Source organism: Schistocerca cancellata, chromosome 1 (assembly GCF_023864275.1).
Source record: "Schistocerca cancellata isolate TAMUIC-IGC-003103 chromosome 1, iqSchCanc2.1, whole genome shotgun sequence".
NCBI lineage: Eukaryota > Metazoa > Arthropoda > Insecta > Orthoptera > Acrididae > Schistocerca > Schistocerca cancellata.
In genome coordinates this window covers 667,341,965-667,354,677 of record NC_064626.1, presented here as the reverse complement: position 1 = coordinate 667,354,677, position 12,713 = coordinate 667,341,965, and the positions used below count along the sequence as shown (strand labels likewise).

At 39.2% G+C, this 12,713-nt stretch overlaps 1 protein-coding gene across 1 annotated transcript in view; it reads left to right on the top strand.

The window, feature by feature from the left end:
- LOC126092594 (collagen alpha chain CG42342-like) overlaps nucleotides 1-12,713 on the top strand; it is a 614,083-nt gene that overhangs the window by 155,540 nt on the left and 445,830 nt on the right. The window contains exon 10 of the mRNA XM_049908319.1: nucleotides 10,198-10,303. Within this exon, the coding sequence (XP_049764276.1) occupies nucleotides 10,198-10,303 (106 nt within the window). The remainder of the gene's footprint in view (nucleotides 1-10,197; nucleotides 10,304-12,713) is intronic.

Genomic DNA, 12,713 nt, shown 5'->3' with positions numbered 1-12,713 from the left:
AGGCAAAGGTCCCGAGTTCGAGTCTCGGTCGGGCACACAGTTTTAATCTGCCAGGAAGTTTCATATCAGCGCACACTCCGCTGCAGAGTGAAAATCTCATTCTGGAAACATCCCCCAGGCTGTGGCTAAGCCATGTCTCCGCAATATCCTTTCTTTCAGGAGTGCTAGTTCTGCAAGGTTCGCAGGAGAGCTTCTGTAAAGTTTGGAAGGTAGGAGACGAGGTACTGGCAGAAGTAAAGCTGTGAGTACCGGGCGTGAGTCGTGCTTCGGTAGCTCAGTTGGTAGAGCACTTGCCCGCGAAAGGCAAAGGTCCCGAGTTCGAGTCTCGGTCGGGCACACAGTTTTAATCTGCCAGGAAGTTTCATATCAGCGCACACTCCGCTGCAGAGTGAAAATCTCATTCTGGAAACATCCCCCAGGCTGTGGCTAAGCCATGTCTCCGCAATATCCTTTCTTTCAGGAGTGCTAGTTCTGCAAGGTTCGCAGGAGAGCTTCTGTAAAGTTTGGAAGGTAGGAGACGAGGTACTGGCAGAAGTAAAGCTGTGAGTACCGGGCGTGAGTCGTGCTTCGGTAGCTCAGTTGGTAGAGCACTTGCCCGCGAAAGGCAAAGGTCCCGAGTTCGAGTCTCGGTCGGGCACACAGTTTTAATCTGCCAGGAAGTTTCATATCAGCGCACACTCCGCTGCAGAGTGAAAATCTCATTCTGGAAGTCAGTATTTGTTTGCAGGTTATGTGTGGCTTTTCTTTCTCCTAGTGAAAGGTTGGTGTACTGAGGAAGGGACCTGGGTGAGGCTGATGAGACTAAGTTGGAGGTATGAGGCTAAGATGGAGGTAAGGAATTCTTGGAAGGTGGCCAAAAGGTGGTTGGTGGGAGGGGGGAGGATCATGGTTGGAAGGGGCAGGATTCAATGTTGGAATTAGGTTGGTTTTGGTTTAAGGGATTGGTGGCAAATAAGTACTTCCACTGCAGGGATTAGGAAAAGAAGAGTAGGTCTTTCACAAGTCCAGTGTGGTTAAATTTGGGTATAGGGCTAAAGGTGAGACCTTTGGAAAGGACAGAGTGGTGGACGAGGAGGAACATTGTGTGCAGGGTAGGGGTTGGATGGTGGTGCTCCAAGGCAACAGTAGCATGTCAGCAAGTTGGATAACTTTCAAGGTGGTGTCTGGAATGCTCCCTCTGGTGCTGGAGAGCAAGGGATTCAGTTTCAGAGATGTGATGTATGTAGAAGGGATTACAAAATAGTGGTATCTTGCAGAAGGAGCAGAGGTGGCTCTGGTACGGCTGTACCATGTTTTTGAGAGCCTGGGATTGGCAGAATCTGAAAAGTCGACAGTCATTATGAAAGGAGAAATGGGATCCAGAGAAAGGAATCTTTCTGGTTAGGCTGTTTGGAGGATTCCATGGTTTAGGCAGCATTTGAGAAGCAGGACATGGGACTGGGTCTTAGAAAGGAAAAGGAATACATTTCTGAACTGATGCAGAAAGATGCAGCAGTGGTCCAGTGTGGCAGGAATGGTGTAAAAGAAATGGGCAAAAAAAAAATGCATAAAGCTGCGTAAAACCACATCAGAATTTTCGCAAATACATGATGAACATACAGGAACATGGGAGGAAAGGAACAGCGAGGTGTGTGTGTGTGTGTGTGTGTGTGTGTGTGTGTGTGTGTGTGTGTGTGTGTGTCTCCTGCAACAAGGGAATAGTGGGGGAGGGGGAATGGATTAGGTCGAGGATCATAAGATCATGTGGCACGGGCAGGTGTGGAAAATAAAAAGCTAAAGTAAGTCAGGATAAAGGATGAAGTTGGATCAATAGGAATAAATACAGTTATAATTATCGGAGGTAAGAACCTGGTGAATCAGATGATTGATCAACATTGCACACGGTCATGAAGCCAGCATTGTGCACACACGATTGTTGATATCGTGTGGCTTGGCAGTAGATACAGTTTGGGAGATGGTGAATAAACACAGGAAAGAAGAGAAAGAATGGACACTGAGAAGAGTAATGCTATAGAGAAGGTTAACAAAGGAAAATATCACAGGTTTGTAGGATGGAAGAAAAGCTGTGTGGCAGAATCAAGCAATGGAATCTCCAGGTAAGAATATCAACAATGTAGGAAAGGATGGTTGCTACTTACCACAAAGAAGACAGATTAAGTTGCAGGCAGGCACAATTAAAAGACACTTATATAAAGCTTTTGGCCACTGCCTTTATCAGCAAAAGAGAAATGCGAACCATTCATACACACAAGCAAACACACCTCATGCACACATGATCACCAACTCCGGCATCTTGGTAACAACCTGGAGGGGTCGGGGAAGGGGAAGAGTTAGTAGATGGGGGTAGATGCAAACACTGTCTGGCAGAGTATGCAGGTACTAGAATGCCAACAGGCACAGTGTCAGGGGGTTGTGGTGCAGGAAGGTGGTTAAAAAAAAAAGCGGAAAAGGATGGAAGCGGGGAGAGGTGGGCGGATGCATTGGCAGAGGGCGGTAAACAAAGAGGATAGGAGACAAGAATAGGGAGGAGATGATAGGGCAGAGGGGTGGGAAACAATTAGGTGGAGGGTGTTGGGGCTGGTGTGTTAGATAGATTGAGGTTGGGATAATTATGGGGTTGAAAAATATGTTCTTAGGATAACTCCCATCCGCACAGTTCGGAGAAGCTGGTGGTGGTGGTGGGGAGGATCCAGACGGCTTGGTTGGTGAAGCAGTCACTGAAATCAAGCATGTTATATTTACCTGCATGTTATGCCACAAGGTGGTCTACTTTGCTCTTGGCCACAGTTTGCTGGTGGCTGTTCATCCTGGTGGACAACTGGTTGGTAAGCATATCCATAAAAAGCTGTGCAGTGACTGCAGCAGAGCTGGTAAATGACATGGTTGCTTTCACAGGTGGCCTGTGCCTGTAATTATCCTGGCCTCAAACTGCAGTAACACACTGTCTCCAGACCCTCCAAGGAACAGTTTCCACCCTTTCTGTCCTATAATCTCCTCCCCATTCTTGTTTCCCACCCTCTTTGCTTGCTGCCCTCTGCCAATGCATCCACCCATCTTTACCCAGTCGTCTTGTTTTGTCCTCTTCTTTTTTGCTCCTTTTCCCCCCACATCTCTGCCCAACGACCTCCTGACACCATGCCTGTTAGTATCCCAGGTCCTCCACACTCTGCCAGACAGGTTTTGCCTCTCTTCCACCCATACACTACTATCCCTTCCCCATCCCTGTCCTCTACAGATTGTTATTTGCATCCCAAGTGATAGTTGCACTCTAGCCCGAGCTGCTGGAGTTGGCAGTCATGTATGCATGAGGTGTGCTTGCCTGTGTATGAATGTGTGTGTGTTTTTCTTTCACTGGTGGAGGCTGTGGCTGAAACCTTTATGTAAGAATCTTTTAATTGTGCCTGTCTCCAACTTAACTCGACTTCTTTACAGCAAGTAGCAATCTGTCTTTTCCTACTTTGTTGATATTCCTACAGGGAATTCCATTGTTTGAAAAAGAAGTGTTAGGAATGATTAAATTATGCTCTGTGCAAAATTTACCAGATCACTTCAATTTTCGTTCTTTTCCCCCAGTCCCTATTATTTTGCAATTTTTCTTCCCCTTTCATTTTCTTCTTCAAATTCCAGTCCCTAATCACAATTAAATTTTCTTCTTTCTTAAAAATCCAAATTATTTCTTTTACCTCATCATACATTCTTTTATTTTTTTCATCACCTATGGAGCTAGTTGTCACATAAACTTGTACTAGTGTGGTGGCATTGGCTTTGTGTCCTCCTTGACTATTACAATGTATTCACTATGCTATTCATCGTAGCTTGCCCATATTTCTATTTTTTTGTTCTTTATTAGACTTGTGCCTGCCTTACCCGTGTTTGATTTTGTACTTTTGACCACTCTACTTCCCTAATCACAAATCCTGTTCTTCCTGCCACTGCATTTCACTAACTCCCACTATATCTAATTTCATCCTGTCCATTTTCCTTTTTAAATTCTCCACTCTACATATCTGGTTGAGGGATGTACATTCTTTGCTCCATCATGTAGAATGTCAATCTTGTTTTTCCTGATGGTATTATCCTGATTAGTCTCCATTTGGGAATCCAAGTGGGGGATGGTTTTACCTTGAGAATGTTTTACCTAGGAGGATACCATCATCATTTAACCATAAAGGAGGGTAGCATGTCCTTGGGAAAAATAACAGCAGTGTTTCCATTTGTTTCAGCTGTTCACAGTACTGTCACAGCAGGGCCATATTGGCAACTGTAGAAGACCAAATCAGTCAATCATCCAGTCTATCGCCACTGCAGGTACCCAAAAGGCTGCTTAAAGAACTGTTGCTCATCACCATCCAGTTGAAATCTCCTCATGATTTTCTTTCATGCATCTCTGACTGCTTGAATAGAATGTGATAGTACATTGCAATTACAAACCTCCAAAAGTAATGTAATGAGCATATTCTTTATCTGTCCCTTTCTTTTGACAAAACAGTCATTTTTCTTTCCATTGGTAGAGACTCATTGCTAGAGATTCATGGCCTGTTTTTTCATTTATTTTCCTTTTACCACTGTTAAATTTGTTCCTGTTTCTGTCCCTTAAATGTATAGTCTCATCTTCTTTCTCAAATGTAGATGATATTAATTTTTTACTTACAATTTTGAATTAAATTTCTGAAGATCTGAGCACTTTTTGTGTGATTTCATATAAGAAATCACCTAACCTTTTTTCTCTGTAGAAACATCACATTTCGGGAATATGTAGCAGGGAAGGTAGCAACAATGTGAGAATGCTATGTTTGGTCATTAAAGAGTGGACCATTTGGAAACTGAAAGGCTTTTTCTGCTTAAGAATCATTTTTCGTTTGCATAGCCTAAAGAGAATTATGAAAAACCAGATAACTTTGAGAGGTTAAACTATTTTTAGATATTTTCCCAAAGTATAGCTTTTAACAGTGTGAACAGATTTCAGTTTCATATCCAACAAAATACTGTTTCTGGAAGCTGGAACACTCTGTTTTCATATTAATGTCAGTTCCTTTTCCTTATCCACAATAGTAGTGAATTTGTTGAATTATCAGTCTGTGCACTGCAGCTGAACAGAGACAATAATAAGAACATATAAACTAGGTTGAACTGAGAGTCCCCTACATTCCGACTATTGGCACCAAGTTTACAATAAGCTGTGTATTCCATTATTGGCCAGTGTGATGTTCACCAGGCCATGTTTTGCATAGTATGACTTCTGTACATGTGTTCTCATTTATGGAGGAAAATTAGATCGTGTGACTTATTTCTACCTTAAGAGTGAAACCTTATAATGGCCAAATTTTTCAAGTTGCTGATGTATTTAAATGACTTCACCAGAATAGCTTGAGTGATGCTATAGTGGGCTGAACAGTTTGCAGTTTTCAAAATTATACATTACTAACAGAAATTGTGAGGTCATTGCAAGTAACTGGCAATGATCTATAATAAATATTTTAGGTGATCATTTGAATAATGAATGAAAGAAAAATCAATGCTTTTTTTTTCTAAGAATAACTATGTGTAGTACACATTGGTTGCGATTTTTTAAAAATATTAATGGTCGTGACATTAATAGTGGTGACTGTACAGATGGTCACATAATATAATGCATAATGATGCCTTTGTTAAATGCAAATTTGATATGATAAACATTATTAATCTTAGTGATATACTGATGAATATTAAAAAAAATACACTTCCCTTTTTTTGCCCTGTGTTTTACTCTTAGTTACAAGAGCATAAGAACAACCACAGACACTCATTTGCTGTCACACATTTATTCTATCATGTATTGTGTGATGTCAGTGATCTACCTTTTTTCCATCATTATAAGATGTGAATACCTTAAGAACGGTATAGACTTAATTTATGTCTCAATGAAAATTTTTTATTATGTTGTAGATAATTAAGCATTATAGCTGCAGTTGAGGCACTGGCATATTCTTCTGCTTTCAACTTTTACATAGTGAAATTGCTGCACGGGATTAGCCGAGCAGTCTAAGGCACTGCAGTCATGGACTGTGCGGCTGGTCCCGGCGGAGGTTCGAGTCCTCCCTCGGGCATGGGTGTGTGTGTTTGTCCTTCGGATAATTTAGGTTAAGTAGTGTGTAAGCTTATGGACTGATGACCTTAGCAGTTAAGTCCCATAAGATTTCACACACATTTGAACATTTTTTGAACATAGTGAAATTCCTTTGAAGTATTCAATAAGTACTAACCTGGGTGAAGAACTATGAGGAGAAAACTTTTCCCAATTCAAATTACTGTTAAAACAGTATTCCATGAATTAAAGAAATTCATCTCTGTAAACCAGTTAATTATTATTTGTCAAACAATGGAAAATCCAGGATGGAATGTAACAGCATTATGAAAAGGAAAGTTGCCACTCATCATATCACCGTATAGCGGAGATGGTGAGTCACAGATAGGCACAAAAAAAAGTCACAAATAAACTTTTGGCCAACAAGACCTTTGTTGAAAATAGATGATTATAGTATGCTGTATTAGATGAATAGTGGGTGACTAATTAAAAACAGGGCATCTTGAAAGTGGCAACTTTTGTCTAAATAATGCAAGATCAGTTTGTACTTTTACACATATATAAACTAATATGACAAGTACTCTTGACAAATAATTTATTCATCGTATCCATATGATACCTATTAATGCAGTCAATTCAAGTAGTTCATTATAACTGAATCTCTGTTACATTAATATGGCAATAGGACGCCCTTGATGGAATATGAATAATGGAAGGAATAAAGTTAACAATTCACCAACTAATTGAGACCCAGAGTCATTGAGAATGTAGAGAGTCATTGAGAATGTATAGAGTCTTGAGAATGTATAGAGAATGTATAAAGTTTTTAAATGTATTATTATTCAGAGGCATGCAGCACACATACATACACATACATGTGCATAACTGTGTTCTCCTGGTTGCCTACATTTTCGCTCGAAACACATCCTAGACTCTCTAACACTCCTGGCCTCAGTCTCCTCTAGCTTCTGTTCCACTCTCTCCTCCATTCTTGCCTCATAACCCGAGCTTCACTAATCTTGTTCCCTTCTCCACTGTCCCTCTCCTTCTCTATCTCTCTCTCTCTCTCTCTCTCTCTCTCTCTCTCTCTCTCTCTCTCTCTCTCAATCCACTCACTATGTCATTGTGCACTGTGCACAAATACCCCTATCTGTGACCAAAAAGTTCTTGTCAGTGTCACATTCCTATCCTGTGTGTCTGCTGTGTTTCTCTCCCGACTTACATTCAATCTTTCTCAATCCTCCTTGCCTTCTTTCTTTCATTGCCCACTGCACCTGACACAACCCCTTACACCAGTCAAGCAGTGGTGTCACACAATGTTATCGAGCAGGACAATGTTCCCATGCAGGTGTGTGTGTGTGTGTGTGTGTGTGTGTTAAGTATTTATTGTTATTTATATGGCTAGTGATGGCTCATTGCCACAACTATTCAGTGAGTTGTTACTTTGACACCTCCCATTATTTATCTCTATCTTTGACTTGTGTTATGCCCCTGAGGATGCCATCTGATTATGCAGTCTGTGAACATTTGTAAATGAATTTTAAAGAAAAGACTGAAGAAAATATTGTATACTCGTAATTATACAGAACCATGAAAAGCTACAAAGGCTACTAAGTTGTAGAATAAACAAATTTGCAAAAGTCCACTCAGAGGATTAAATGTTTTGTTTGTGAAACTATTTATATGGTGAAAATATATTAAAAACAGAATTGTTTTTAATATATTTTCCCATGTGGAATGTTTCTTTCTATTTTATTTATTTATATGGTGAGCTATTTATCTATAATATAGCCACATGCTACAATTACTGCCCAGCTTCTTCTTCATTTCCTCTTTTTTGTGTTCTAAAATGTTTTGCACTATATTGTACTCACTTTGGTTTTCTCATTTGTTTTAGCAAAAAACTCAAAAATTGATATGTTTAGAGGTATTGCTCTATGGATGGGATATTGGTATTAATATGTCAACCATAAAGACAGTGATGGTGTCAATGTTCTTACACAGATGTCCATTATTCATGTCCTTCGCATACTTCAGACCAGCAGCAAAACTCTTGTAAATAGTTTTCTGTCAGTGTCAGTGTCAGTTTCAGATGATGAATAATCATTTCACGAGTGTAGTGTTCACAAAATAACTTGACATGTAACTGTGCAGATAGCACTTTATGGGAGGGGACAATGATAATGGTGGGTACTGCATTGTTAATGAACAACTCTCATTAGGAAAGTTTCAGGTCAACAGCGAAATCCTAAGCACAAATATATATCTTACATAGATATGAAAGTAAAACAAGATCGACCACACATTGCCAGAAGGAAAACTAACAAAAGAAAAAGGGATACAAAAATTAGCTAAGCGGACAGCATCACATACTGTAATTCTGACAATGTAAAATAAAGAACATGTGTTGCATTAAAGGTATATTTAAGTCCCGTGGCAATCTGTTTGACAATAATATCTAAGAATAAAATTTCCTTCGCATTCTTCCACATCTCTCCACAATAGTGAAACTTTGCAAAGTATTCATATTTATGATTCTCTTTATTGAGTTACTAGGATAGCTGATGGTTCTGCAACCCTCTCAAGTACAGCTTTTAATGAAATTTTTGCTCTCTCATTTGCCTTTGCTGCCAAACATTTAACACAATTGCATATAATTTCATGTGTCGATTATGAAGTGAATTCTGCACTTATAGGGTGTAAAGAGAGAGGTGCCATGCTGTGTGGTAAAGTGATAAGAGACAAAAATGTACAGAGTGCACAGGCTGCCAAGTGACAGTCTATTAAGGTGATTATCACTTCAGAACAAATAGATGAATGTAACACTTTGTACAGATATAGGATGAAATAATCACATAGTCTCAGTCGTGGGTAAAGCAGATGGTAGACTTCAGTTCATTGGTAGAATACTGGGGAAACACGATCAGTCTACAAAGGAGACTGCTTACAAATCATTTGCTGAAGTGTGTTGGACCCATACCATATAGGACTAACAGGAAATATTGAATGTATACAGAGAAGGGCAGCATGAATGGTCACAGTGATATTTGAGCCATGGAGAGTGTCACAGAGATGCTGAAGAAACTGAACTGGCAGCCTCTTGAAAGTGGATGTAAAATACCCTGAGAAAGCCTGCTTACAAAGTTCCAAGAACTGGCTTTAAATGATGACCCTGGGAATATACTATAACCCCTAGTACAACGGAATATACAATCTTCCACACACTTCACTTGTAGTTTTAAATATTGCTTGATAAATTTTAAGATTGTCGCAGCATATTTCTGGCAGAAATGTTTTCATGTCTTATAGGCAGTTCCTTTCACATTGTGTTGCTGTGCCAGAAGTCACTATCACGTGGGACTGGTGCATGATGTGACACATGATGAGAATGATATTACTTATGATAGTAATCGAGCGTAAGAATTCTTTTGATCTGTCAGAAAACTATACTTTTGTGGAACGTGGCATTTATTTTAGAAATAATAATAATGAGCGTATGGCATTGGTGGCCGAGAGACCCCTCGCGGGGCAGTTTGGCCACCGCTCCACAAGTTCTTTAACACCACTACGGCGACTTGCGAGTGAACGAAAATACACACAACACCCAGTCATCTCGAGGCAGAGAAAATCCCCGACACTGCCGGGAATCGAACCCGGGACCCCGTGTGCGGGAAGCGAGCATGCTACCGCAAGACCACGAGCTGCGGACATTTTAGAAATTATCTTTGTTGACTTGCATCATGTTAATGAAGATAATTGTGTGAGGACTGTAATTAAAACTATTTTTCTTGTAATGGCTATTATTAAATTGAATAAAATTTTGTGTTTTGGAAGTAGAATTTGTGCTGGGACCAGACAATTTGTTTCTTGTGTGTCAACTTCAAATTAATGTCCTGAATTCCAGTATTTCACTTTCATGAAAACAGTTCTTATGAACTTGGCATAGGATAATTGTCCTACAGCCATTTATAACAAGATGACTTCATCTGCTGTTAAGATGTATTTACTACAACTTATAGTGGCACTCTGTGGCATCTCCTTCATGTTGCTAATGTTCTGCTCACTTTTTCTGGAAATTCCACTTCATGTTAAAATCCACAGTGTATAATACGATTGATTGGTCTGACTTGTAGGGATCGAAAGGTGACAAGGGAGAAAGAGGCCTCACAACAACTCTGAATGGTGACAACTTCCCTACTGGAATCATTGAAGGTCCACCTGGGCCTCCAGGACCTCCAGGTAAGTCTGATTTTGCATGTTTTATACTTTCATTATTACTTACACATTGTTGTAATTATGAATATGTAAGCTATGGAAGTGAATGTGTAACAGTATTTGAAAGCAGTATCGTTTGTAAGTAATATATATCACAAAATGTCAGACAATAAGGAATATATTGTTGAAAAATGACAGCTAATTGAAATAAAATTTTCTCAGTTAGAAAAGTAGTTTAAACAGGAAAGTTAAATAATGTTCAGTGCCAGACATGAGCAATTCACATTTAACAGTTAACTCTTACACCATACATCGAGATTCAGTTTTGTAGCCCTGTTTAACCATCATATCTAGTCTATTCTTTATATGACAGTCACTCAGACGTCCAGTATGTGTCTTGATATCATCATATTACCCACTTTTTGTATTTTAAATTAGCTAATTAACAGGTTCCAAAAATGAAGTTTCAAGGTTTTAATTTTTCATGTTGATTTTGTGTAATTTTGACCAAGTGATGGTATTTATTTCCTTGTAGCTGCTGAAGTTCTTTAACAGAATAACTTCTGAATCTTTCACAATAAGGATATTAATTTTCTCTAACAGCATTTTTCCCATGATTGTGAACAATGGATTTGAGAACATGCCAATATGTGACTGACAATACAAAATAATGGATGCACTGAAATATCCCTGCCCAACTAACTTTCACATGTTTTATTCATAAAAATAAAGTCAATTGATTCCATGTGAAAAATTTTCCTGGGTTAGTACTTTATGTAACACTACAGATATTTATAACAATGGACATTCCTCAGTGGAACAGTATGTAAAATAAAGGAAAGGCAACCACTCACCTTTAGCACATTGGACATTGTACATAGACACACATAACAGAACTCAGTATTAACTATCTTTCAAGCTATGGCTCTTCTTTTGGCAGAAAGGACATAAATTCACACATAAAGCCACATGGGCAACCAAATGAAGACTACTGTTCTCAAGGTGAATGATTATCAGGGAGCAGTTGCTTGAGCTGATGATTTTGGGTAGGATGTAGGAAAGGACACATTTCCCAGTAGAAAATTAAAATTCATTAAATTTGCTATGGAAAAAGCTCTATTCATGTTTCCTGTAAGAGTAATAGTATCTGCACTGCATAAATACTATTTTAATGGTATAAAAGTAATCTTTATTGTTAAATGAAGTGGGCTTATGAATCACTGATGACACAGTGCAGATACATTCCAAGGTGTTATTTGTTTTCCACAAAGTGCATTAACACTGTATGAAATACAGATATGGGTTACTAGTAATACTAACACAAATAAAAGAAAACCATATGGACAAAATCTCCATAAGTCTCTGCACGCTGTTCTACACTGCTAGGGGGGAATTGATTCTTGCTGATCCTATATAGTGGATGTATCATTTGTGTGTGAAAGGCAGCTTCACCCACCACAAGTGTTGCTCACTTTATGGTTTACTCCTGTCCAGTTCTCATATGTGAGCAGATAAAATAACTTCACTTAGCTCATGTTTATATTAGGGAGTTATTTTTAGTTTATTAGGCAAGTACGTGTTTGTTATGTGAGCTTTTATGTAAAATACATTCCTATAAAACAATGGCTGAGAAGTGTACATTTTTAAGTGTGATGTTATCAGTGACATTTACAGTGTTGGTGGGAAAAGGATTGTATTGGTAAGTGTGCCACCTTACTGCTGTCTATCAGTGACAGGATATTGTTATGCCACGTAATTGTGTTGTAGTCACTTGGTGGTCAATACTGAATGACCAGAAAGTTACTGCACTTCCTTCACCATTGACTGTATCACTGGTAGACTCCATAAATCTATTCTATTCAGGAATTGCTCTCACTTGTAGAGTGAGCTGATTGGAGCCATTTAACACACACCCACAGCATATCTCCCAAGGTGGGTGTATATCTGATGAAATGGGTCTGATCATGTTCAAGACTTGAAAAATAATCTGCTGTAAGGCATTGCTTGATCTATGTAGAAATATTTGAAGCTTGGGCCTCTTCAGATGTTGGGAGAACTGAGGCTGGGTGATGCATTTTATACCCCTCATGTTATGAAATGTGTTCCAACATTGATAGTGTAGACAATGAAATTGACATTGTTGAATAAATATTGACAGCATGTTATGGTTGGGACGAGCTCTCCAGTGTGGTAACAGATCAAGCTATTAACCTTTTCTACATAATAGCTCAATTAACAACTGCAAATAAGTACTCACCTACTAAACTCAAAATATAAACATGAGCTTCGTGAAGTTATTTTGTCTAATCACATAACAGAACTGGACGGGGAGGTACAGTCAGTGGGCAAAATGAATAATGAGCAGAGCTTCTGGTGGGGAAGTTGTCTTTCCTGAAAGAGCACTACAGCTACCGTACAGGGCGGCTATGAATCA